Source organism: Kwoniella pini, chromosome 3 (assembly GCF_000512605.2).
Source record: "Kwoniella pini CBS 10737 chromosome 3, complete sequence".
Lineage (NCBI taxonomy): Eukaryota > Fungi > Basidiomycota > Tremellomycetes > Tremellales > Cryptococcaceae > Kwoniella > Kwoniella pini.
In genome coordinates, this window is record NC_091718.1 from 881,054 (window position 1) to 905,183 (window position 24,130).

Below are 24,130 nucleotides of genomic sequence, written 5' to 3' on the forward strand. Positions count from 1 at the left end.
CTCGCCACGCGATCGGGATCGGATGTTCATACTCAACCCTGAATGATCACTTTTTGCCCCGCATCAGCCTGCCGAACTGATACGATAAGGAAGTTTACGTAAAGGTTTGTGCCTGACAGCTGAGATCGTTTCAAGTTGGTTGATTGAGGTCCGAGCGGGATTTGCTGTTGAAGTGTTATACATTCATCTTCAATTTTCAGGTGTCTTCTGGCTTAACGAACTCCTTGGTTGATGAATACTACATTTTTCAACGAACTCCACAGGCGACAGCCTGATAGACCGTCAAATTCATCCAAGCCATTAAACATAGAAAGTCTTGGAGATGTTGGCACTGGTCTCAGAAGCAGGATTCGAGGTCGGTCACGCATTTTGACTTTGTTCTCCAATCCAAGGTTTTAGCTAATCACTGTAAGGCATTGATCAGGCTTGGGTAGCTAAGAAGGATTCGGATGAACGATTGAGTGAGTCCATGTTCAAAGAAAATGGCTGTGTATGTGACAGAGACTGATGGTAGCCATATATGAGATAGACGAATATCAAATTACCCATCATCCGGCAGCGGACGGACAACCACCTTATTCTGAATGTTTCTTGGAAACCATTGATGAGGTAGGTCCTCAATCGCAGCAGAAACTTGGCAAAGCATGCTCAAGGGCTTAGATAGCTGATACTATCTTACCTGTCAGCCGTTTGAGATCAAAATTGCCAAAAAGCTTATTGCAAGGGGACGACATTTAGTCAAACGATTTGGTAAAACAACTCATATGGGACACAGAAGTGAATGTACAATTGACGGACAACGACTTTCACACTCACTTTGGAAAGAGAAATATAAAGACCACTGTTGGAGTCAAATCTTGGAAAACGATGAGGAAGAAGGGAGATGTTATAGCTCATGTTTAAAATTCGCACCGCTGGTGAGTCAGTAGTTGTCCGTACTTAATCGTCGTCTAAGTCAGTCGTATGAGTTCTGGTATATCTTAGGTGACTAAACTGCTTCGTAGCAAACGACTGATGATCCTGATCAAGTCAATATCGATAATGATAGGCTCAAGAATCTAGGTCTTATTGAAATCACCATCACTAAGGGGCTTTGGGTTGAACAGGGCGCTATGAGAGGAGGAAGGAAACAAAAGAACAAGCTTACAAACGCTATAGCAGATGAGAGAGCAAAGAAGTGGGTCGACTCAAGTTTGATGTTGCGTGGGAAGATTGCTAACGTAACTTCTAAGATTTGCTTATACTGTCAAGTGAGTCCAATTAGCTTTTTCCGGATGAACGAGTTACTGATAATTCACAGCACCGTCGATCGACGAGAAGTTGCGAATCCATATAGAAGGCCCGGATGCGATTTCGTACCCTCAACAGCGTTACCAGATTATAAATTTGTGTTCAAAGTACGTTAGCCATGATTCCGTATCTTTCAATAATAGGATTTGCTAGATTGTCTGACACTAATCTTTACCTGCAACTAGTACCGTCCGAGAGCTTCTTTAATAATAGCAGGAATTATCGGCAAGTCTGTTCTTTCCTTATCGGGTGGTTTTATTCTTCGCTCATGTCCTCCCAATTTATAGATGAGCCTACACCGCCCCCCTCACCAAGACTAGCACGCAGATTAACTGGGAAACGTAAACGCTCCTCTGAGGCTGTGGAATCAATACCTCTCAAGGAGGAGATAGATGACATCAAGCCGCACTTGGATAGGAAAAGGGTGAAATACCTGGAGGTGAGCCAATTTACACATCGGGCGCCATAACCACAAGATGAATTCCGCTTACACTGTGTTGCTATCTCTAGGAACAAGTCCAAATGCTCAGCTCGGAGCTGCGGACTGTAAGAAGTGGTGGTAGAGGACAAAGTAGAGCAGATCCAGTCGACCTGACACTGGATGACTGATTCGGAGTCACGTTAATATACGATACTTGCAAACGATTGATGAAAATTTATGAATTTGATGTCACATTTCTGCAATGAGACCTGCTGGAATGCTTCCAATGTGACGTTGAGCTTGCACATCCTGTCCGTCCCAAACTTAATGAAATGCTATCAGACCATGGTGGAACTTCTGGCACTCCAGAAGTGCAGGCCAATTTTTAAAGCAATTCAGTACTAATAGATTGATAAGACGCTCGGATACCCCGAGTTTCGTTCCTGGAATATACATCGGTTGACATCAACTTTCAATCATGCGTAATATTTGAGTGAAACTGCATTACTTTGTATTTTGACATTACTTTTCCATTATACTGCCCCACACTTCGAGCTCAAATATCACAGAACTCAGTCGTTGAATACTGCCATACTGTAATCAACAGAATGCTAGCGCAAAATCACGCTGCGGGCTTTGAGGTAAATTCATCTTCACCTTACTTATACCGGAATATACTCAAGCTGACGTTATCCTTATTGTACCAGGCCTGGGTCGAAGGGCTTGATGATCAAAAGCGATTGAGTAAGGCATATTCTTGGAGGAGCATTGATGATAGCCACTGAATGAATTTGTTTCGCAATTCGGATAGACGAATATCAAATTGAACATCACCCAGCTACCGAGGATAAGTCATCCTACACTGAATGTTTCTTGGAGACTATTGATGAAGTAAGTCATTGACCTTGGCGTAATCTAAATCAGTGCTCAACTACCTGTTCAGCCATTCAAAATTATGGTGAACAAGCCGGTTAAGCATAACAGAAATACAGAGTTCAGGAGCACAACAAAAGTAGACGGACACGTCCTGGAATCCTTTGTATGGCTGAAAGGATATCTCACTCTTTGGTGGGACGAGGTGCTCGAGCAGGAGGGAGGTAAGACGTATACCTCAAAGCTTAAGTTTGCACCAACAGTAAGCTTGTGGATGCTACAATGTAAATTTCAATTCTACACTGATTAGGACACGCATCCAGCTCACGACCGATGATCCTAATCAAGTGACCATTGACAAAGCGGCTCTGAGTACGCTCGGTACCATCGAGATCATACTTGAGAAGGGGAAATTTGCTCCCAGTAGAATGGGAAACGCACAAACGACCAAAATACAGGCTGGAGTAGCCCACGAGGAGTCAAAGAAGTAGGTGCACAATTATACGATCTTGGACGCCCTTGAGTCCTCACTAATATGATAATTTGGTGTCTTAGGTTCTCATATTCTGTTACGTGAGTAGCCTTCAGTCAGTGACGAAGGCGCAGTATTCAATCGAAATCCATCAGTACGACCGATAGAAAGCCATACGAGCCTCAAGAAAGTATGCATTACTCCTTCAAGGCTGAGCATGTTGGGAAGATCTTTCACAGGTTCATCTTCAAGGTGAATACTCACATCTAGTTCACTTGTTCTTCTTTTGATTCAGCGTTTACAATCAAGTCAGTATCGTCCTCGACAGGTTCTTGTGCACATGCGAATTATCGGTAAGTACCACGACCGTAGTTTGACGACAGCTGACAAGTATCAACCTCTGGCAGATGAACCGGAATCATCTCCAACTCCCCCTCCACCTCCTCGCAAACGTAAAAGATACTCGGAGGTCATTGAGATTGACACTGATGAGGAAGCTGTGGATATTAAAGGAGAGGAGGATGTCAAGCCCAATCTGACGGCTAAACGAATGAAATATCTCGAAGTAGGTTGACGCTTTCTCAGCTTTGATTGGAAGTCGGCAGCACTGATCGAGTGACCATAGGAACAAATCAAGTTACTCTCAGGTCAGCTCAAGCAGAAGAGCAAAGATAAGGATGCCGACAATGGAATCGTTGATCTTACAAAGGACGACGAGGAATGACAGGCGATGGAGAATCACACTACACACCGTTCACAAATCCAAGTTGAACAACAGTAGCTTGGCGCTTTTCTCATACCAGGAAGAGTCTGTGTTTTCAAAGACCGCGTGATTAGTAGACGCATGTATGTATCTATGAAGAAAAGCAAACTCGAGCAGATTAAGCATAAGATGAAGCCATCGAACATGCAATCAATATACGATAGAACTAAGCTACTGTTGAGTGGAATTTTGGTAATATCATATCTCATGTTACCGCGGATGATAGACCCTGTAATCCTGAAATTCCTCCATTTAAGACTCAAAGACCCCTTGGCTCTTGTGCATGCGGATTGTTTACTATACCAGTACCTTTCAATAAGCTAATACAAGGCATAAACACCGAGCTAAATGAATATTTGGTAGTTACCGTAACAATATTGAATATCGGTACAACGGCGAGCTACATGCACAATGCAAAAATGTTAAAATAGCACATATCAACATTACCAAAGTTCAAGGTGCAATTGATCATCATCTCTTGTCAAAACGTTTAATTTCTTGCATACAAAAGTAAATTTAGTTGATCGGATCCCGATGTTAGAATGATAGTATGGGATCCGGTTCATCCATTCCTGTCAAGTCTGATTATCCTGCACCTATATCATTCCACTCTCAAGGTCCAACAGAATATATAGGTGGTGTACCTGGATATACGGTATTAGACAATGTATGGTATAATGATAAAAAGTTCTGTAAGTATCCCCATGTTTTCATATTTCAACGATAAACACTGAATCTGACTATTTTGTAGATCTCATAGGTGACGATCATGGTCAAATACCTAATAATGAGAGATTATTTACTGCTAGTACGGGTTGGGGAGATGGTACGAAGGATATAGTAACGTTTGAAAGTAAGGCTGAGGGACCGGAAGTTGAAGATGGTATCACTGAAATTAACGGTACTACTAGTATGTCATTTACTCCATCTAGACTTTCCTTTTGAGTGGTGTGATTTTAAAGATTTGAAAGCTGAATCTTAATCTTTGCAAATAGTATTTCTGAATGATGGATGGCCAGGATCATGGTCAGGTTATTTTATGTATTATCATTTCGCATCAGAAATTATTTTAGGATCATATAGTGTTTTATCATCAATACAAAAACCATTACCATCTGATTTAAAAAAACCTTGGAATATATATAAAGGCTTAGGAAGAAGATTATCATTACAAGAATCCAAACAACTTCCTCTTACTTCCTCGGCGGATAAAGTGGATATCAATTTAGCAAATAGAATATTATTTGCTTGGGAGTTGAATTGGGATGGAAAAGATGGATTGAGTAGAGCTGTATCTGAAGGCTTAGTAGGGAAAGATGGTCAGTCTTTTAAAGTTGGTGTCTCAGACTTCAATAGTAGTTTGATTAATCTGGATAAATAGGTATAATAGATCCAGCAGGATGGAGGGATATGACCAATGATAATAAATGGATATATTTTGAAAGGTGTAAGTAGAAATCTTCCTCATTGGCTGATGTTCTTAGTATGCTGGTATTAATCCATTTGACCTCGCTCCTTAGTATTACTTACAGATCGAGAAACGGCTCATCGAAATAATCCATTATCGCAAGTATGGTATAAAATGGCTTTAGACGCATATAAACTCACACCTTCTTCAAAATCTTTATCACCTATGAGAGAAAAATTCTTAAATCATTATAATATACCTATACAAAATCGTCATAAATCAGGAAAAGCTATAAATAACCAAAAAGTAAAAGTTGTTTATGCGGACAGACAAGGAAGTGATAGGAAATTTCCAGATAATATACATAAAGATTTATTAAAACAACTTGAAAGGATAGAAGAACAAGGTAAAGCAATAATTATAGATGCTAAATTGGAAAATATCGATCTAAAAGGACAATTTGAATTATTTAGTGATGCAGATGTGAGTGAATTTAATTTATACAATCAATCTCCTTTTGTCAACTTGACCTGATAAATTTGGCAGATAATATTTGGAGTACATGGTAATGGATTAACTCATGAGATGTGGATGCCTACTGGTGGAATTGTTATAGAAGTAAGTAGCAATTCATTGACGATAATTTCATTAGCTGTTTTCATTGAAAAGTAATTAATTACATAACTTATTCAGTGTTTTCCAAAAACGACATTCGCTTATGATTATGCTCCGATAAGTGAAGTACTAGGACATAAACATATAATATGGGTAAGCAGTCTACAAAATTTCTACTTTAATAGATAGTATCGGTAACTGATGAATGAATACAGCGGGAAGATCAAGAATTCCCACCAGATCAATGGAAACCCCAAAATGGAGGAAATGGAAATGCTTTACATGATGGTACCAGATTCCCTGTGAGTTGGTCAATCTTCTTTCTTAACCAACATGTTTGGTCAATATCAAGTTGTGAGAATACAACTAACTTTTGATGCACCTTTAGCTGAATGTTAAAGTATTTTCGGAATGGCTAGAAAGCAAAATAGACGAAATGTTGTAGAAACAATGCAAATTATCATCGAGCACTGGCGAGCAGCTTCCTCATCTCCATCCCCTCTAGGGGATTTGACAATTGTATCATGAGGAATCAGCCGTATCTTTATATACATAATTTCTAATTCTGCTCGCAAGGACTGCTTCCATGCAACTCCTGGGACAGCGAGATCATTTTGGAAATGACTGTCAGACAGTGACTCGATATTGAAAAAGACTAGAGGGATAGATCGGTCAATGAATCCTCCTTTTTCAGGTCGAGCTGCTTGCAGTATTTGCTACTGGAAAGTCGTTGATGATAAGTGGTGATGTGCAACGCAACCCACAACCAAATCTCAAGTCTGTGACTGTCCAGACATATGAATTCACAAAACTGCGCTAAAGGGACTGCATTAACCTAAGTCTCCGTCAAAATATATTCAACGCGATCAGTGATGTAATGAATTCAGTAAGGTTAATCATCTACGTGTCACAGAAATCATGCAGTCAATCGACAATTGAGATACATTCCTCTGAGCTTTATTTGACTGTCAATTTGATATACTCTACCGACTGGACGCTTATAAAAGTGTTGCAAATCAGGTCAACAGAAAGTTGGGACCACATATATTTGCATTATATATACATTTCCCATTACTCTACCTATTTGCTTCGAACAGTCTTCCTATTTTGCGCGAATACCTCTTCTATGTGAGCTCGGTAACGTTCATAGGCATTTCGTCGATTTGAGTCGAGTAATATTGTTCAATATCTCGTAAGATTCTAACATCTTCCACAGTGACAAAATTGATAGCTACACCTTTTCTACCAAATCGACCTGATCTACCTATTCGGTGCAGGTAGTTTTCACGAGAAGTTGGTAAATCATAATTGATAACTAAAGATACTTGTTGAACATCTATACCTCTTGCCCATACATCGGTAGTAATCAATACTCGACTGAAACATTAATTGTAAGCTTAATTGTTTTGAGCGATAGGGCGATAAGAGCTTACCTTTGACCACCTCTAAACTCAGCCATAATTGCATCTCGTTCTTTCTGAACCATCTCTCCGTGCATACTACTGACTGTGAAGTTGGCTTCTCTCATTTTCTCTGTGAGCCAATCTACCTTTCTTCGAGTATTACAGAAGATAACGGCTTGAGTGATGGTCAGGCTAGTAGACGACGATTAGCGTAATGATGAGTGATAGTAATATCCAAAGGCGGGGGGACTTACGTATCGTACAGATCACATAAAGTATCGAATTTCCAATCTTCCTTCTCTACAGCAACGAAGAATTGTTTGATACCTTCCAAAGTCAACTCATCACGCTTAACCAAGATTCGGACTGGATCAGTCATAAATTTCGTTGTCATCTCCAATACATCGTGAGGGAGAGTGGCGGAAACGACTACTACTTGGGTAGCAGGTGGAAGGTATCGATAGATATCGTAGATTTGGTCTTTGAATCCTTTGTTGAGCAATTCATCAGACTCATCGAGGATGAGCATCTGTAGTCATATTAGCTATCGATCCTGCCCGAATTATGTCGTGCAGTAAACAAGATACGAGTCCCAGAAATAGGGCCTTTGACCACCCGACACCCTACATCGACTGCCCGCAGTACGCAGGTTCGTGCCCTCCCCATTCATGCGTAATTGGGAAAAACTGTACTCACCTTGATATCTTTGGTCCTCAAATTCCTTCGTCTAATCATATCGAAAACTCTACCAGGTGTACCACTGACGACCTGTTGACCAGCTTCCAATTTTCTAATATCTTCTCCTACACTAGTTCCACCAATACAAGCATGACAAGATACGTTCATGTAATCTCCCAAAGCCAGAACGACAGTTTGGATTTGAATAGCCAATTCTCTTGTTGGCGAGAGGACCAAAACTTGAGTTTCTCTAATTTTTGTGTCGATAGATTGAAGTGCTGAAATCGAGAAAGTAGCTGTTTTACCTGTTCCTGATTGAGCTTGAGCAATAACATCTCTACCTCTCATAATGGGTATAATAGCTCTTTGTTGAATTGCAGATGGTTTTTCAAAGTTATACGCATAGATACCTCGTAATAAATCTTCTTTTAAGTTGAGTGCCTCGACTGGGAAGTTCAATGTCCAAGTCAGCTTAAACTTATTCGTCAGTCTTTAAGTGAAATTAAAGCTGGACTTACAAGTAGGAGCCTATAAGTCGAGAGGGACAAAAGTGTCATTAATATGAGCACCTCTGAACCTCTCGATGGTGCACTGCTTTTCCAATATTGGTTGTGCAGCTTGAAGAATTGAATAAATACGTACCACCGAGACAGCCTCGGAAGACTCGAAGACGAGCTTTTCATCTCCACTACAATTGATTGTCAGCAGCTATGGTTGGGCACAAGTTGGGCCTGAGTTTGGCAGCAGGTAGTACTCACGCATTGATTCCCGCCATTGTGAGATATTCCGGTTACTATTTTTAAAAATTGTAAAGGGAGTAGCAAGTCAAGATGTCTTGGTCTTTGACATTTAACAACATTAACAATAGGATCCAAAGCGAAGAGCGAAGGATGAAGGTTCAGATGAGCGGAATCAAAAATAAATTACCGAGAATCCACCGATCAGTGGCACTTCTTTCACCTCCATCTCTCGACCTGATCATTCGAATTCAACTATTATTTCAACCTTGATTTGTCTTCGAAACACTATATTTTGGAACAATCTACCAAAAAAGCCAAACACACGCTGCCTGCATCTTTATCGATCGGCTAAAAAGTCCGTTAGAAATTATTTACAATGGATTCCATTGTAGAAACACAACGTTCAGCCCATGAGGAACTAGAAAGATATGAACAAGCTCTGTCCGAGGTGTTGATTCAAAATCCTACAGCTGTAAGTCCGAGTCTGGGCGCTCTACATCCTCTCGGAGTACATATGAACGGTCCGCTGACTAGATTGTCTCTCCCGTGATGTAGCAAAAAAACATCACACGGCGGGATAGAAAAGCAGCAGAAATATTAGATCGTATAGGTGGATTAAGGAAAGAATTAGTCGATTTTTATGAAGATTTACCTGGACTTCGACCTAAAGAACTTGAACTTTTATCTGCACCTGCACCAGGTGAAGATGATTTAGCAGAATTCTACGTAAGATATAATAAGATTAAAGATTTTCATCAAAGAAATCCAGGTATAAATAGTAGACAATTTATAAATCAAGTGGATGATTTAGTTAAAGGGGATGGTATACAAAGTTATACTGTTGAAGGTGATGAAGAACCTACCATAATAGATCGTAAGTATCTGCTCATACTCAACTTCCCTATGTCCTTCACTTAAATTTCTGGCTTGATAGCTCTGGATAGTGTTTTTTCAGGTGAAGAAGCGCACGGAAAATACTTGGACGTTTATTTGAATCACTCGCAATATATGAATTTACGAGGAGCAACCAGACTAAGTTACATAGCATATTTGGAACTACTAAAATCAGGAAAGGTTGAGAAGAACTTAGATTTGAAAGAAAAAAGTACACCTGGATATCTCGAATACGTCCAAACCCTATACAATTACTTGATTTCATTCTTTGAGAGGTCACTGCCCTTGGTCAACTTACAAGCCAGACTCAAGACGGCAGAGGAGAATTTCAGATCTGCTTGGGAATCTGGATCATTGAAAGAATGGGAGGCAGAGAGCTCCTCGAGTAAGAAGGCTGTGAGTGGAAATTCAGACGGAAACGGGATATGGTGTCAATATTGTGAGTCGCTTTCATCAGTTTGAATTCATTGAATCCCGCAATCAGGTCGAACAACTTCAAGAGGATAGCTAATTCATTTGAGATTCTGTAGGCCAGAAATCCTATTCGAAACAAACGGTATATGACGCCCATTTGAATTCAGATAAACACAAAAAAAAAGAAGCAGCATCAAAATCGTCAAATGGTACAAATAGATCTCCAGCTCCTTCTGTACCTGTAGCATCAAGTTCAAACTCATCAACGAGGAATAAAATAGAACAAGCTGCAAGATTGACTTATCTCATACAACAAATATTAACATACCCACCTATACCTACGAAATTATCAGATACGAGAAACGAGACTGAAAGAAAGATGGCTTTGACTGCTAGAGAACGAGAAACAGAATTAGAAGAACAAGAAGAAGCTCCTGCTGTACCAGTGGATTTGGGTCAAGAGGATGATGAGGATGATGATGAGAAGATATATAATCCATTGAAATTACCTCTCGGGTGAGTTTCGTTTTCGCTTTCTTTGATTTCCGTCTGTAATTATATATCACAAGCTAATATACATTGATGTTTTTAGATGGGACGGTAAACCTATTCCTTATTGGTTATATAAACTTCATGGTTTAGGTGTTACGTTCGAATGTGAAGTTTGTCAACAATCAATACAAGGACGAAGAGCATTTGATAAACATTTTTCAGAAGGGAAACATCTTTTAGCATTAAGATCATTTGCAATTCCATCAAATGCTCAAGTACATTTCAGAGGTATAACAAAAATTGCTGATGTTATGGCTCGTAAGTTTTTTTTCTTTTTTTCCCCCTTAATTTATATTAAGCTTTTTTGAAGTTTAATTTGCTAATTTTGATATTTCAATTTTCATAAGTTGCTGATAAGTTGAAAAGAGAAGGAAGATCTGAACTTGCAATGTTAGATAAAGCTGAAGAATTCGAAGATGAAGAAGGAAATGTATATGACAAGAAAACATACTTTGATTTAAAGAAACAAGGTTTATTATAAACATTCCCATGTGAAAGGTGAAAGTATGTATTCTGCCCAAATGAGGTATCTCAATAATTTATTGTAACATGTAAAGCAAGAGATGGAAAAATATCGTATCTTGTATGCATGGTAATATATTAGAAGAACACTAACATCAAGGAACACTCAATACCTTGCGAGAAAGTATCTCAAATTAATTTGTTTCAAAGTGTTAACTGATTTATCGTATCGATACATTGTTCATCTTCTCATAATCTAGACATCAAACTGGAATGTATGACGTATTCTTTCGATTTCTTATCTCGAAGAAAGTTAAATATTTGAATGAGTCCAAATTATATCAATAAGCTTTCTTAGTTGATCATAACATCTCATGAATAGTGTGTAAATTACTCTAACATTCAGTCACTTTCCGCTTAATAAATACTTTCAATTCACCCTTGTATGGATAATTTCTCAAACGAAATGATTTTCAGCTCGTTTCTCATGTCTCGTGGATTTTACACTGACGTTACAATTAACGAAAAGGGTCGGCCTCAAAATAAATATAACAGGAGCATTCCATTCCATTAGACTCTACATATACATCTAAATTATTTAATCTAAATACAATTTGCTCAAACAGGTACAGACCATGTTCGAACTATACCATCTGATCCAGAAGTTATAATTTTATCATCTCCTAACCAAGAAACTCCAGTCACACCACCTGGATGAGCGTTCTATAACAGTATCATCAAATTATGAAATCAGCATTCCACGTCGACCTTAAATTTGGGATTTATTCCTGATCAGTGTTAAGAACCAAGATAAAACACACCTTTATTGCTATATTTTTTCCTACACTCTCTCTATTCCAAATATAAATACTTTCATCTAATCCTACACTAGCTAATCTTTTTGTAGATTTAGACCAAGCCAAATCAACTATTCTACCCGTATGGAAAGTCCATCTTGAGGAAACATTTACTTCTTTCTTCTCAACATTAATAAGAATAACTCGGCCCGCAGAATCACCAGAAGCCAAGAATTTCCCATCAGAAGTAAATGCTAAAGAAAGTACATCTCCTTTATTATCTTCGAAAGTAGCTATTTCTTTTTCAGGAGATACTGTACTCAGTATCACTTTCTTGCCTACACCATAAGCTATTAAATCTGAGTTTGGCTGAGCATATGCTGCGACTGCCGTTGCGGGTCCATCACTGAGTACGCTAGCAGACTTGGTTCCTGTGCTGTGGATTTCAATGCCGCTCGATGTAGCTATGTAAACACCATTGGGCGTTGATGCGATACCGGCAGGTTGCGATTTGGTAGCCAGAGAGGAAGCCCTAGTTGTCCCATGTATACCTACATAAGTCTCCACACGAAGAAAGGAGAATGTGCAGAATTTGGCTCACGAGAATGAATCGCCTTGGATAGTTGAGACTTTGTCGTCCCACCCAGCTGAGTAGACTTTACCTTCTGAACCACTGAAACCGACGACATTTGCGCTATGTCCAGTACCTTGGATCTCATCGCAGAGACCTTCCTGATCACCTATACTGAATTTCTTGATCGATCCATCGAAAGATCCTGTGTAGAAAGTGGTTTCTTGTTCATCAAGTACCGAAGCTGTAATAGCTTTTGTCGCTCCATGTAGTTTTCGCCATTTCGTAGCACTTGATTCTCGAGTATCGAATAAGTTTAATACACCAGATAGTGAGATCGATACAAGGGTATTTGGACCAGCGTATACAATACCATTCTGCTGAGATTGTACGTCTGTGCCGACTGTATAGCTCTGAGTGGACTTTTGCGTTGATGCGTCCCCTGTGTCACGTTATTAGGTTAACGCCTTGCGGATCGAGAAGACGTCCGAAAGGCTCACAGATTGAGACTATACCGTCTGCCCCGGCAGTAGCAATGCTTTTCGAATCGGGACTCCAAGAACATGCCATCTATGAAGATACAGCGAATCAGTTGAACTCCTTCTTCCACAGGCCCATGGGCGAGGAGTAAAGCTTACCAAAGAACCGCCCCCTTCGGTACCAGCTTCACCTTTCACGTCCCCAGTCTTACCCTCGTAAAAGAATAATTTTCCATCGCTAGCTACACTCGCAAAGAGTTCTCCGTCTGGGGAGAAAGCTACGTCTCTAACGAATCGGGTGTGGGTGTTGATCATTTTATCGTATTTAAACGGAACAGCAGAATGGAATATGATGGAGTTGTCGTCTGAACCAGATATAGCTTTGAATGGTCGTTGATGTCGAATGGATAATGAATTTATCGGCTGTACGACATTTCATAGAGCGTCAGAAAATCGGGTTGGACTTGACTTTAAATCTTTTGACAAATCTCCTGTTGAATCGACTCGGTGCTGGATAATGAAACTCACCTTCGAATGCCCTGTGATCTCACCACATGATGACCCACTATCCATAAAGAAAGCAGCTCCGAATCTGTTTTATGTTAACAAACTAATGAGCTTTCACTCTGACCAGTGATAATTATATCCTGAGGACCTTACTTGTCTTTGCCTTCTCCCCCGACAATGATTCTTTTACTTTCACCATCCCAAGCTAAATCATTGATCTTGCCTGACAGTGGTCTAATAGCAAGTTTAAGGTTATTTTCAAGATTTGTCACATCCCATATTCGTACTACGATTATTGTATTGCGTTTAGAATACATAGATGGCTGATGATATTAAGCTGATATAAGACTCACCATTTCCCGCTACATCTGCTGAAGCTGCATAATATCCTGAAGGAGAAAATCGAGCTACTGTAGCTGATTGTGTATGTTCTATCGAATTGGAACAAGTCAATCAGCTCTAGGTCGTCGATACATTGCCAATCACACTGTAGATCGAGCTCACGGGTATAAGCATGTGATAATTCGGTATGCTACGATCGTGTCAAGTCAAAACGGGTTTCAACCAAATATTGAGAATGGCATTCATACATACATTAAGATCTCGTATCTAGGTAACAAATAGAGAAACACGGACATGTCAGCAAATCAATACTATTTTTAAAACATTCCGCATCATATCCACTTACTATGACTGCTCTTCCATTAGTATAAATCAACTTCTCCCCTTTTGGGTCGACTCCCAATTTGGTAGATTCAGACCTCGCCGTAGCAGGATTACAAGGATATATAGGACCTTGATTGAAGTGTGAGCTCTATATTCCGTTCAATTGTTGGCCAAGGGTGTTTCAGCTTACCAGCTTTGTATGCCATGTTGCCTATGTTTGAGGTGATATCAAGAGTGGTGCGAATGAACAAAGCTGTACAGTAAATGTTGCTTTGATCTGGCGTCATAGTAGGGGATGCATGATATGGTTGCGAGTACTCACTCAGGGTGAATCTTATCACGCGTTTACCTAAAGTGGAGGTACACCGCTACAAAGTTGGTTGATTTCGGTCGAAAGGTTGCGAAAAAAGGTCAATAAGAGGATTTGAAGATATCTAGTTGTAACCGAGAAACGGATCAACGTATCAGAACGAAGACATCACAGCGGATCCAATTCATACTCAAAGCGATTGGATCATTACGGCTTCAAGAATTGGTATGGTATCCTCTTTGGACAAAAGAAACTCTTGCTGGACTGGAATTCCACCTTTCTTCTCCTCCAATTCCCCCAGGTCCGAGCGCGATAGAGATGGTAGAGTCTAAAAGGATAGTGAAGATTGTATTCTTCGCTCTGATTTTGGATTTACTAGGTGAGTATATCTCGTTTGGGCTATTATCATATTTCTGCAGATCCTTATAGCTCACTTGGTATATTCGCTTAACTAGCATTCACAATACCTTTACCCCTTTTCCCAAGGTTGACAGCATGGTATCTCAAGCTTGATTCTTCTTCAACATCACTCTTATCGCAATTACTATTTTTAAGTAGAAAATGGCGATCCATTTTACTTTCTTACAACGGAAGTGAGAGTATAAGTGATAATGGTAATAAACAATGGGATATCGTGTTATTGGGAGGATTGATGGGAAGTCTATTCAGCTTTTGTCAATGTATAATTAGTCCTTGGTTAGGTAGATGTGAGTTGATAATTCCACCAATAGCAGCAAACTCGAATGATCATGCACAATTGACTAATGAGCTGATTTGTAATCTCTCATCGAAGTATCCGATAAATACGGTAGGAAAAAGATATTATTAGCTACCATGTTGGGCAATATATTGTCAGCTGTCATCTGGATACAGTCAACTTCTTTTGTAAGTTACTATCTTAGATTTTGTTGATATCATGATTTTTCCTGCCTTTGTCAGATCCTTGATTGATGAGCTGATACTTTGTAGGCTTCTTTTCTTTTGTCTAGATTAGTTGGAGGCTTGAGCGAGGGTAATGTTCAACTAAGCACGTAAGTAGTGGTTCTCGATAAGGAGATTAACTTGTAATAATTACACGTCCACTAATCTGATGGACCTGAAAATGTTCAAAGTGCTATCATCAGCGACGTCACAACTTCCTCGAATCGATCGAGATCTTTAGCTTTAGTCGGAATAGCATTTTCAATTTGTTTTACTTTAGGGTGAGTCTTTCAATATGTTCAGGAATATTCTTGAATGGCAGAACCTGATCACTTGATCTCCAATAATAGACCATCATTAGGGGCATATTTTGCTTCTCAACCTGTACCACCTTCTTTGTACTCGTCAGAGAACAAACTCAATATATACGCTGTTCCAGCTTTGATATCTTTGGTTTTGCTTGTAATTGAAACGCTATATCTTGCGGCTAGATTGCCAGAAACTAAAGGCTGGAGTAAGCCAACTGAAGAAGCGACATCGACAAAGGAAGAACCTGAATCAAGCCAGGCTGCCTTAACGGTCGAACAGAAATTGACTAAGCTGAGAAATGTTGGCACGCTGCATGGATTGTTTCTGCTTTTCTTCTCTGGAGTAAGTTTGTATCCAAAACCCTCAATTTGAAAAATTGTATTGAAGTTTCCGATCACGAAATGTGTAGGCCGAATTTACCTTGACTTTCTTGTCTTACGACCTATTCTCGGCTACCAATGCAGAGAATGGACGACTGCTTTCGTGTAAGTTGCTTTGAATTCAGACAGTGGATCAAGCTAAAACATCTTCTTGATAGACATCGGCGTCTTATCTGCTCTCTTACAAGCCCGACATGTTCGACCTTCCCTCACTCGACTCGGTGAACTACGTCTATCTTCATATGGCATTCTCGCTTGCATAATAGCGTTATCCCTTCTAGCGACATTACCATACTTGACTTCTTCTTCTGTTTCATCAACGACAATACTGTACATCGCTGCTACTTGTTTATCATACACTAGTGCAACTGTCGTTACTGGTCTCACAGCTTCCGCGGCGTCATTAGTCGATGACTCAAATCCGAAATTACAGAGAGGAAAAGCATTAGGAACTTTTAGGTCAAGAGGACAATTGGGAAGAGCTATCGGACCTTTATTAGCTAGTTCTTTATATTGGGTCAAAGGGCCGACAATAGCTTACTCTACTTTAGCGGGTTGCTTGAGTTTAGTATATCTCCTAGCTAGATCTCAAGCTACTAATACGAGGAAGAAAATAGAATAGTTTTGCTTGATACAAGTAAATGCATACAACATATTTCTATCCTAATAAATTGATTTTCTATTTTTTTGTCCAAGCAAGTATAAATCTTTCTACTCCAAATTGATCTTTCCAAATTTCAGTCTTTTTAATTAATCCACCATTTCTTAAAATATCTATAACATCATTTGATTGACCTTTACCTATTTCAAGTACTAATCTAGGTAAACCTTTCCAACCATTTTTTTCTAAATTTTCTTGTTCAATTAATAAATTAGGTAAAATTTCATTAATTCTTTCATAATATTTTAAACCTTTTCCAAAATTTTGATTTAAATTATTATCACCAAGTAAAGCAAAAGGAGATTCAAAATTTTTAACACTTTTAGGTAAATTTTTATATTCATTAAAAGGTATATAAGGTGGATTTGAAATTATCATTCCATATTTTCCATCTCCTTTTAGATTTGTTTTTGTTGTTAAAGAAGAAGAAGGAATTAAAGATGAATTTGTAAATGATAATAATGAATTAATATTTGAATTAAATAAATTACCATATTTAAATTTTACTCTTTCATTTAAATTTAAATCTCTTGAATTAATCATACTTAATTGAATTGCTTTTGGTGAATTATCAATTCCAATAATATTAATTAATGGATTTAATTTTGATAATAACAATCCAATACATCCTGTTCCTGAACATAAATCTAATATTTCTAATGATTTATTTGGACGATCTTTTGAAGTTAATGAAGGAATTAAATTTAAAATGTATGAAGATAATTTTAAAGTTAAAAAAGATGTTTCTTGACGTGGAATTAAAATTGGTTTACGACATTGTATTGTAATTGGACCAAAATCAGTTGTTCCTAAAAAAGCGAAACAAGATTTTACCATTTTGAGCAATGAAAATAATTTCTGATAAGATGTGATATTTTTATATGTTGATGGAATTTATCACATACCTAGAATATACTGTAAAGGTTCACCTTTACTACGCCTTTCTACCATATTAGAAATACTATCTTCCTCAATTTCAGGCATTTTTCCCTTTGCCATTTGATTTTGAGCTCTTTCTCGCACTCCTTGAATTATCCATCTCAGCTCATTGGTAGCGTCTTCCTTTGTAAGTTCTTTATTCTCAAGTAGCTTAGTGATATGTTCAGAGGTCGAAGTGGTGGAATACAATTTACGAGATGTCGTGGCGATATTAGGGAGCGATATCAGATGTTGTACGCTTGGGATAGTCTTCTTTTGAGCTATGTTATGAGTGATAGATTTGATAGACGCCATCATAAGAGATTTGATACATTTGATCTGACTATAAAACGTAGTAAAGGGTATCGATCAACTACATATATCCTCATTCATTGGTAAATCCCAACTTTTGGATCAACAAAAATCGCGAATGGACTTTCCGTTGGATCTAGGGAAAACAACATGATGTGGACTTTTTATATAAAGTTATCAGTGGTTTTATCTATCATGACGCTCGAGTTGAGTTAACATCTTTAGTTACTCGAAGACTATTTTGACTTTTTCAACAGAAATATTCAATTTGATATTATATGAAAGCTACAATCATCCCTTGAGATAGCTTGTATGCTCGTCCCCTTCATAAAGCGAACACAAAGGCTTTCAACTACTCAATTATTTAGAAAATCAAATAGAATTTTATTTCATCAATTTAACAAAATGTCAACAAATACAATTGAATCAATAAATAATGAAATTTTGTTATTACAAAACAAAATTAAAGAATTAAAAATATCAAAAAAAGATGCAAGTTTAGAAGTTAATTCAATGAAATTATTAAAAGAACAATTAAAAGTTTTAACTAAACAAAATCAAGATTCAATTTCATCAAATAATAATAATAATAATTTTACATTAAAAACTCCAAAAGGTACTATTGATCATAAACCTGAAGCAGCACTTTTAAGAAAAAAAATCTTTTCAACTTTAGAAAGTATTTTTTTAAAACATGATGCATCAACAATTGATACACCTGTTTTTGAATTAAAAGAAATTTTAGCTGGAAAATATGGTGAAGATTCTAAATTAATTTATGATTTAAGTGATCAAGGTGGTGAATTGTGTAGTTTAAGATATGATTTAACTGTGAGTATAAACAAAACAATCCTTCCGAACTAGTTCTTTTGAAAAAGTAAATAATTGAGAATCCTGTCTAATCAAGTCAATTCTTGTCATATAGGTCCCATTTGCTAGATATGTAGCTATGAATGGTATAACTTCAATGAAACGATATCATATTGGTAAAGTTTATCGAAGAGATCAACCGGTTATGACAAAAGGACGAATGAGAGAATTTTATCAATGTGTGAGTGGGAAAATATCGAAACAAAAAAAATGGTTTAGTTTCACAATCTGATATTTTGGACTATTAGGATATCGATATTGCCGGAACTTGCGATCCTATGGTTTACGATTCCGAAATCCTTAAAATTCTTTGTGAGGCGTTAACAGCATTAGACATCGGTCAATATACCGTCAAGGTAGGTCGACAGCATTTGAACGCTAAGGAACTTTGTTGATGATTGTCGGGTCATATTACAGCTCAACCACAGAAAGATTCTTGACGGTATCTTCCAATTAGCCGGTGTACCTGCGGACAAAACTAGATCTATCTCTTCGGCTGTTGACAAGCTTGACAAAGTGAGTAACCCTAAACCTCTTAGTCCATAAAGCTGCTTAATGGTATTAGCTTACCTACCTCTCGTATAGTTGCCATGGGCGGATGTCAAAAAAGAGATGACTGTGGAGAAAGGATTAGATGAGAAAGTAGCTGATAAGATTGGGCAATATGTTGGCTTGAAGGGTAACTTCGCTATTCACATCTCAGCTTCACATATTGTATGAAGTGATCAAGACTGATGCGGTTATTCGTATTGTAGGTCAAGGTTACGAGATTTTGGAGAAATTGAAGTCGGATCCAGAACTTATGGGTATACCACTTGCCAAGCAAGGTATAGATGATATGGAGATCTTGTTCCGATATTTGAAGGTCTACAAGGTGTTAGATAAGGTGGGTAACACGTCAATAATGTGCAACATACACTATACTAGCATCGAGTGTGCCCCCTGCTGACCCATAATTCCATTAAGATGTCTTTCGATATGTCCTTGGCAAGAGGATTAGATTATTACACAGGTATAATTTATGAAGCGATCCACGAATCTTCCGCCCCACCTTCAAGATCAGTCAATCCACCTGTGCCTGCCAACTCTAGCGGATCTTCATCCTCGAAACCACCCAAATCATCCAAGAACGCAGTGATAAACGAGGATGGTATTGACGAATCAACCGTTGGAGTAGGTTCGATAGCTGCAGGAGGTAGATACGATAATCTCGTAGGAATGTTTGCGGAATCAGCAGGAAAGAAAATGAATGAACAAGTACCATGTGTAGGAGTTTCAGTTGGTGTAGAACGTGTTTATAGTATTATGGAATCTCGTCGAAAAGCATCACAAGAGAAGATTAGAGGAAAAGAAACTGAAGTTTTCGTTCTAGGTTTAGGAGGTGTGGAATTGGAAAAGAGAATGGAAGTTGCTACTCTGCTATGGGATAATGGTATAAAGGTGAATTTCATTTATCAATGAACAAAAGAGGATATGAAGCTAATTTCAGAACAATTGAACTGTAGACATCATTCTCACCTAAAGTCAACCCTAAAGCACCTGCTCAATGGAAACAAGCAGATGACGATTCAATACCTTATGTCCTTATTCTCGCACCTAAAGAATACGCGGAAGGTAAAGTGAGAATAAAGGCTCAATTAGGTAAAGATCAAGCTGGAGCAGAAGATAATAAAGGTGAAGAAGTTCCTCTTGAAAGTGTCGTAGCATATCTCAAAGAGAAATTGGGCAGATCATAGAATGATTCATAAACATGCATAATGATACTGCACATAATGATAGCTTGTCCTTGTACCTCAATATCCGATAGAAGAGTCCTTCGAGCTACATGTTGGGGATACACCGATGTATACAAACTCATCTGATGTACCGTTTTTCGGAGAGCAGCTATTCTGATACTCTACGAGCGGACGTATCTTAAATTACCCTTTGAATCTGAAACCATTTGCAAGCTCTTTTACTTACTGAGGCAAGTAATCCTTTATTTTGGACTGACATCACACACATTATAAAGATGGCGGAGTTCGAGTAGTTACCTATATATATATGGTATTTGTATCGTAGATGTACCAAGTCTTACTTGGTTCATAGAGTAATCTTTCAGTCACCTTGCAAATTTACCTAGTCATTATGAATCAACACCAAATATTTACCGCGATTGGTCATCTTCTTTGGGCTAGTCTGCAAATCCCCTCGATCATCGCTCCAACCATTGTAGGAGAATTAGGAAGCTACACTTGTACCATTTACTCAAATCCGAATGTTGATATTTCAAGGTTAGGAAACAATACGTTCGAGATCAGGACGTTTTCTGATACCGCAGCAAATGACACTGGAAGTTATCACTCAATGCAACCTGTTGAAACAATCAATCTGGAACATTCTTATTTCTCAGATAACCAGAAGGACAGATTACGATCTTATTTTGGTAGTTCATCCGACCAACAAATTACCTTGGACACCATATTCGTAGCTGATGATCATGAGAGTGGAGTTATGACTGATCATTATTTCTACTTTAGAAAGATTAATTAAAATTTGATGACATTATTGAAGAAATGGGGATATCTGGTAATACAGAATCATTCCTTTATCTTTCCTTTATGCATAATGTTTTTTAAGGCGGGGGCATCTAACGCTTGTCGTACAAGTTTTTGCATACTTCATTAAACTTCCTACAACTGTATAAATTCACTTTTCAACCTTTCATACACCTTTAACCATCCTAAAAAACAAAACAATTTTCATCACCTTTTGTTCTATCTTTGTCATCTTTATCTTTCGTATCGATAAAGAGGAGATTCATCACCCATTTCTTCTAATTCCTCTTGAGTATATTTAGAATGAATTTCTTCTGAACTCATTCTATCACGTTTCTTATTAATCCATCCACAATAAAACCAGTAAATAGAAGGTACGATTATATTTCCGAATCCCATTAATCCAAGTGAAACTCCAAAACCAGTTGGATATCCAGCTAATAATAAATTCACAAAATATCATTTAGCTTTAAACTTATTAAAAAAAGCACACGATTGATTGAATGAAATGAACTTACGAGCTTCTTTTGCCAAATAAATATATGATCCTGGAATACCTCCTATAGCTGCGAAAAAGAATACAATCGAAATTGCAGCTGCTCTTTTTGTTTGACCTGCCGTATTTAATCCAGTCCATACGGTCAAAGCTGGCGTAAGACAATATAAACCACCTGCAGCGATACAAGTACCGACGTCTGTGAATTTTGTCAGTCGATATGTACTTTGTGATAAGAAGTGAAGGGCGTTCAATTCAACTTACAAGATAAGGCAACTAAATGCTTATGCTTGACTGTTAATACGCAAATGAGTAAACCGCTGAAAATCATCATGATTTGTTAGTGCATTAATTCTTTTCCGGATTCTTCGCTGCAGGATTTAAGACTTACAAGAATCCAACAATAGAAGGGAAAACAACAGTAGCAGCACGAAGTCTATATTTATCTGAAAATAAACCCGAACCAACTACGCAAAAAGCGGCGAAAACGTATGGTGGAGCACTTAAAGCTTGTGCATTTGCTGCAGTGAAACCCATATTTTTTACAATTGTAGGTAAAGATAAAGAAAATCCATATACTGCAATTGTATTGCAAATATAACAAAATGCAATAATCCAAACGTGAGAAGACTATTCCAGAGATAAAAACTTAGCAAATCTTTCTTTATTAATATGATTATAAGTGAATCCGTTGGAGGATAATAACGACTCACTTTTAGAGCTTTTATTACGTCCTTGAGAGAGAATTCATCTTTACTTCCCATTCTACCACCTCCATATAGGAATTTGGAACGAAGTAATAGGAATCTCTTTTCTCGATCATTCAACCATTTTTTAGTCTTTTGAGGTGTTTCTTGAAGAGTAAAGAGAGCCACTATACCAACGAAAAGGGTGAATCCACCTTCGATAACATAGATGTATCTATTATTACCATCAAATCAGAAACTTAATTTCAACAGCAAGTGTGAAGGCGTCAGAAAAACTCACCTCCATCCTCTCCATCCGTGTTTACCATCAAGTTGACCAATTCCGTAAGCGAGTAAACCGGAAAGAGCACCGGATCTATTACGTATCGTTAAGTTCAAGTTTGAGGGAGTCAATATTTTGAATAGGTGGGACTTACAAAACACCACCAAGATAGTAAATTGTAGTTCTACTGTGAATTTGAGCAGGTGTATACCAAGTAGTCAAAGTGTAGGTACAACCAGGATACATTCCAGCTTCGAATAAACCCAATAATACACGAAGTGAAAACCATTGTGCTTTATTATGTGAGAAACCTGTACCCATTAAAATGGCTCCTACTCCCATCAATAAAACCGGTAATACTTTTTTAGGACCATATTTTTTAACTAAAATATTTGATGGTAATCCTCCGAAAGCAAAAGTGATAACTGATTGGAGTTTTTGATGTCAATAAAATTTTTCCACTTGGGTTTGGGTAATTAATAACTTACATAAGAGAGATAAACCTGTATTCCAATCTGTATTTGATAAACCTGTATCCGCTTGAGCACCAAATAATCTAGCATTACCAACGTTTCCTCTATCAATATAAGATAACATATAAATCAAAATTAATTGAGGTACTACTCGAATATCAATCTTTCTCTATAACCATAATGCCGAAAAAGCGAATCAGCAGTAATTCGGATCGACGAGAAATTAGGAAAAGAATCAACTCACGGTGAGCTTCTTTAGAGCGTCTCCAGAGAATTCTTCAGCTAAAATAACATATTCTTGATATTCATGATCTACTTCATTTGCAGATAAATCAAGAGGTTGAACTTTTTCATCTTTCCCATAATCAAGATCAGTCATTTTGCTCAAATATAACAGCTACGATCCGGTAAGCAAGTAGGAGAATCACTTTCATATCTCATTGTTATTGTCTTGGCTATATATACACATTTGTAAATCAATAGGTGGAGATAGATGAAAGTACAAAGAGTGGATGTTACGATAAGCACCGAAATTTATACCGCGGGCAAAATGTTTATGTCATTTCGGTTTTCCCCTTTATCGGGATGATAGCCTTACCAATCAATAATGATTTTAATCCGGTCCGAAGGTATGCTTTGGATGCAAACGATCACATGAACAAATTCACAATAAGAAACACAATTACCTGAGTTGGAAGATAGCAGGAGAAAAGATACATAATCCCAGCTTGCCCTCGGGAACATATATAGGTGTACGCATATCAAATCAAATAATACCCAACATTTATCAATGAAGACGTAAAATCCGGTATACCCTTATCTCGATTGATTCATCAAATGAGGTACCATCAATCAATCCCAGGGGCAAACACAGATCGACTGTATATTTCTGCGCAGCATATCGTAAGAATACCAAAAAAGTCAGAACGAAGTTCTTCAATATAGCCAGCTGCGCTTCCAAAGTAGTAA

At 38.0% G+C, this 24,130-nt stretch overlaps 10 protein-coding genes across 10 annotated transcripts; 6 read left to right on the plus strand and 4 right to left on the minus strand.

Moving 5' to 3' along the window:
- Positions 1 to 322: 322 nt before the first annotated feature.
- I206_102529 (uncharacterized protein) lies at positions 323 to 1,899 on the plus strand (the record flags this gene model as incomplete). Its single annotated transcript, XM_070202577.1, has 9 exons — positions 323 to 355; positions 425 to 461; positions 530 to 609; positions 687 to 917; positions 1,005 to 1,177; positions 1,301 to 1,397; positions 1,476 to 1,515; positions 1,578 to 1,729; positions 1,801 to 1,899. The coding sequence occupies 9 exons, from the start codon at positions 323 to 325 to the stop codon at positions 1,897 to 1,899; spliced, it is 942 nt and encodes a 313-aa protein (XP_070058678.1).
- A 420-nt stretch (positions 1,900 to 2,319) lies between these two features.
- Positions 2,320 to 3,780, plus strand: I206_102530 (uncharacterized protein; the record flags this gene model as incomplete). The annotated part of the gene is made up of 10 exons (XM_070202578.1): positions 2,320 to 2,352; positions 2,419 to 2,455; positions 2,523 to 2,602; positions 2,655 to 2,846; positions 2,908 to 3,071; positions 3,140 to 3,157; positions 3,212 to 3,308; positions 3,385 to 3,409; positions 3,464 to 3,621; positions 3,682 to 3,780. The coding sequence occupies 10 exons, from the start codon at positions 2,320 to 2,322 to the stop codon at positions 3,778 to 3,780; spliced, it is 903 nt and encodes a 300-aa protein (XP_070058679.1).
- A 589-nt stretch (positions 3,781 to 4,369) lies between these two features.
- Positions 4,370 to 6,287, plus strand: I206_102531 (uncharacterized protein; the record flags this gene model as incomplete). The annotated part of the gene is made up of 9 exons (XM_019154641.1): positions 4,370 to 4,511; positions 4,571 to 4,729; positions 4,815 to 5,138; positions 5,201 to 5,266; positions 5,340 to 5,710; positions 5,774 to 5,845; positions 5,921 to 5,995; positions 6,058 to 6,144; positions 6,231 to 6,287. 9 exons carry the CDS (start codon positions 4,370 to 4,372, stop codon positions 6,285 to 6,287), a joined length of 1,353 nt encoding a protein of 450 aa, XP_019012044.1.
- A 679-nt stretch (positions 6,288 to 6,966) lies between these two features.
- Positions 6,967 to 8,698, minus strand: I206_102532 (ATP-dependent RNA helicase FAL1; the record flags this gene model as incomplete). The annotated part of the gene is made up of 7 exons (XM_019154642.1): positions 6,967 to 7,219; positions 7,276 to 7,437; positions 7,500 to 7,774; positions 7,942 to 8,369; positions 8,442 to 8,451; positions 8,566 to 8,611; positions 8,682 to 8,698. The coding sequence occupies 7 exons, from the start codon at positions 8,696 to 8,698 to the stop codon at positions 6,967 to 6,969; spliced, it is 1,191 nt and encodes a 396-aa protein (XP_019012045.1).
- A 341-nt stretch (positions 8,699 to 9,039) lies between these two features.
- I206_102533 (uncharacterized protein) lies at positions 9,040 to 11,004 on the plus strand (the record flags this gene model as incomplete). Its single annotated transcript, XM_019154643.1, has 6 exons — positions 9,040 to 9,135; positions 9,219 to 9,537; positions 9,598 to 9,996; positions 10,088 to 10,487; positions 10,564 to 10,781; positions 10,871 to 11,004. The coding sequence occupies 6 exons, from the start codon at positions 9,040 to 9,042 to the stop codon at positions 11,002 to 11,004; spliced, it is 1,566 nt and encodes a 521-aa protein (XP_019012046.1).
- Positions 11,005 to 11,603: 599 nt separating this feature from the next.
- I206_102534 (uncharacterized protein) lies at positions 11,604 to 14,211 on the minus strand (the record flags this gene model as incomplete). The annotated part of the gene is made up of 12 exons (XM_019154644.1): positions 11,604 to 11,708; positions 11,807 to 12,314; positions 12,384 to 12,795; positions 12,854 to 12,923; positions 12,992 to 13,255; positions 13,361 to 13,424; positions 13,493 to 13,625; positions 13,693 to 13,770; positions 13,844 to 13,871; positions 13,934 to 13,948; positions 14,028 to 14,134; positions 14,196 to 14,211. 12 exons carry the CDS (start codon positions 14,209 to 14,211, stop codon positions 11,604 to 11,606), a joined length of 1,800 nt encoding a protein of 599 aa, XP_019012047.1.
- Positions 14,212 to 14,633: 422 nt separating this feature from the next.
- Positions 14,634 to 16,547, plus strand: I206_102535 (uncharacterized protein; the record flags this gene model as incomplete). Its single annotated transcript, XM_019154645.1, has 8 exons — positions 14,634 to 14,694; positions 14,771 to 15,022; positions 15,109 to 15,200; positions 15,285 to 15,346; positions 15,428 to 15,517; positions 15,587 to 15,887; positions 15,955 to 16,030; positions 16,084 to 16,547. The coding sequence occupies 8 exons, from the start codon at positions 14,634 to 14,636 to the stop codon at positions 16,545 to 16,547; spliced, it is 1,398 nt and encodes a 465-aa protein (XP_019012048.1).
- Positions 16,548 to 16,604: 57 nt separating this feature from the next.
- I206_102536 (uncharacterized protein) lies at positions 16,605 to 17,819 on the minus strand (the record flags this gene model as incomplete). The annotated part of the gene is made up of 2 exons (XM_019154646.1): positions 16,605 to 17,395; positions 17,492 to 17,819. 2 exons carry the CDS (start codon positions 17,817 to 17,819, stop codon positions 16,605 to 16,607), a joined length of 1,119 nt encoding a protein of 372 aa, XP_019012049.1.
- A 402-nt stretch (positions 17,820 to 18,221) lies between these two features.
- I206_102537 (uncharacterized protein) lies at positions 18,222 to 20,422 on the plus strand (the record flags this gene model as incomplete). Its single annotated transcript, XM_019154647.1, has 8 exons — positions 18,222 to 18,647; positions 18,742 to 18,867; positions 18,935 to 19,042; positions 19,104 to 19,202; positions 19,272 to 19,365; positions 19,442 to 19,572; positions 19,653 to 20,126; positions 20,192 to 20,422. 8 exons carry the CDS (start codon positions 18,222 to 18,224, stop codon positions 20,420 to 20,422), a joined length of 1,689 nt encoding a protein of 562 aa, XP_019012050.1.
- Positions 20,423 to 21,457: 1,035 nt separating this feature from the next.
- I206_102538 (uncharacterized protein) lies at positions 21,458 to 23,540 on the minus strand (the record flags this gene model as incomplete). Its single annotated transcript, XM_070202579.1, has 9 exons — positions 21,458 to 21,660; positions 21,742 to 21,918; positions 21,984 to 22,039; positions 22,111 to 22,349; positions 22,433 to 22,640; positions 22,707 to 22,781; positions 22,843 to 23,113; positions 23,177 to 23,330; positions 23,406 to 23,540. 9 exons carry the CDS (start codon positions 23,538 to 23,540, stop codon positions 21,458 to 21,460), a joined length of 1,518 nt encoding a protein of 505 aa, XP_070058680.1.
- Positions 23,541 to 24,130: the final 590 nt, after the last annotated feature.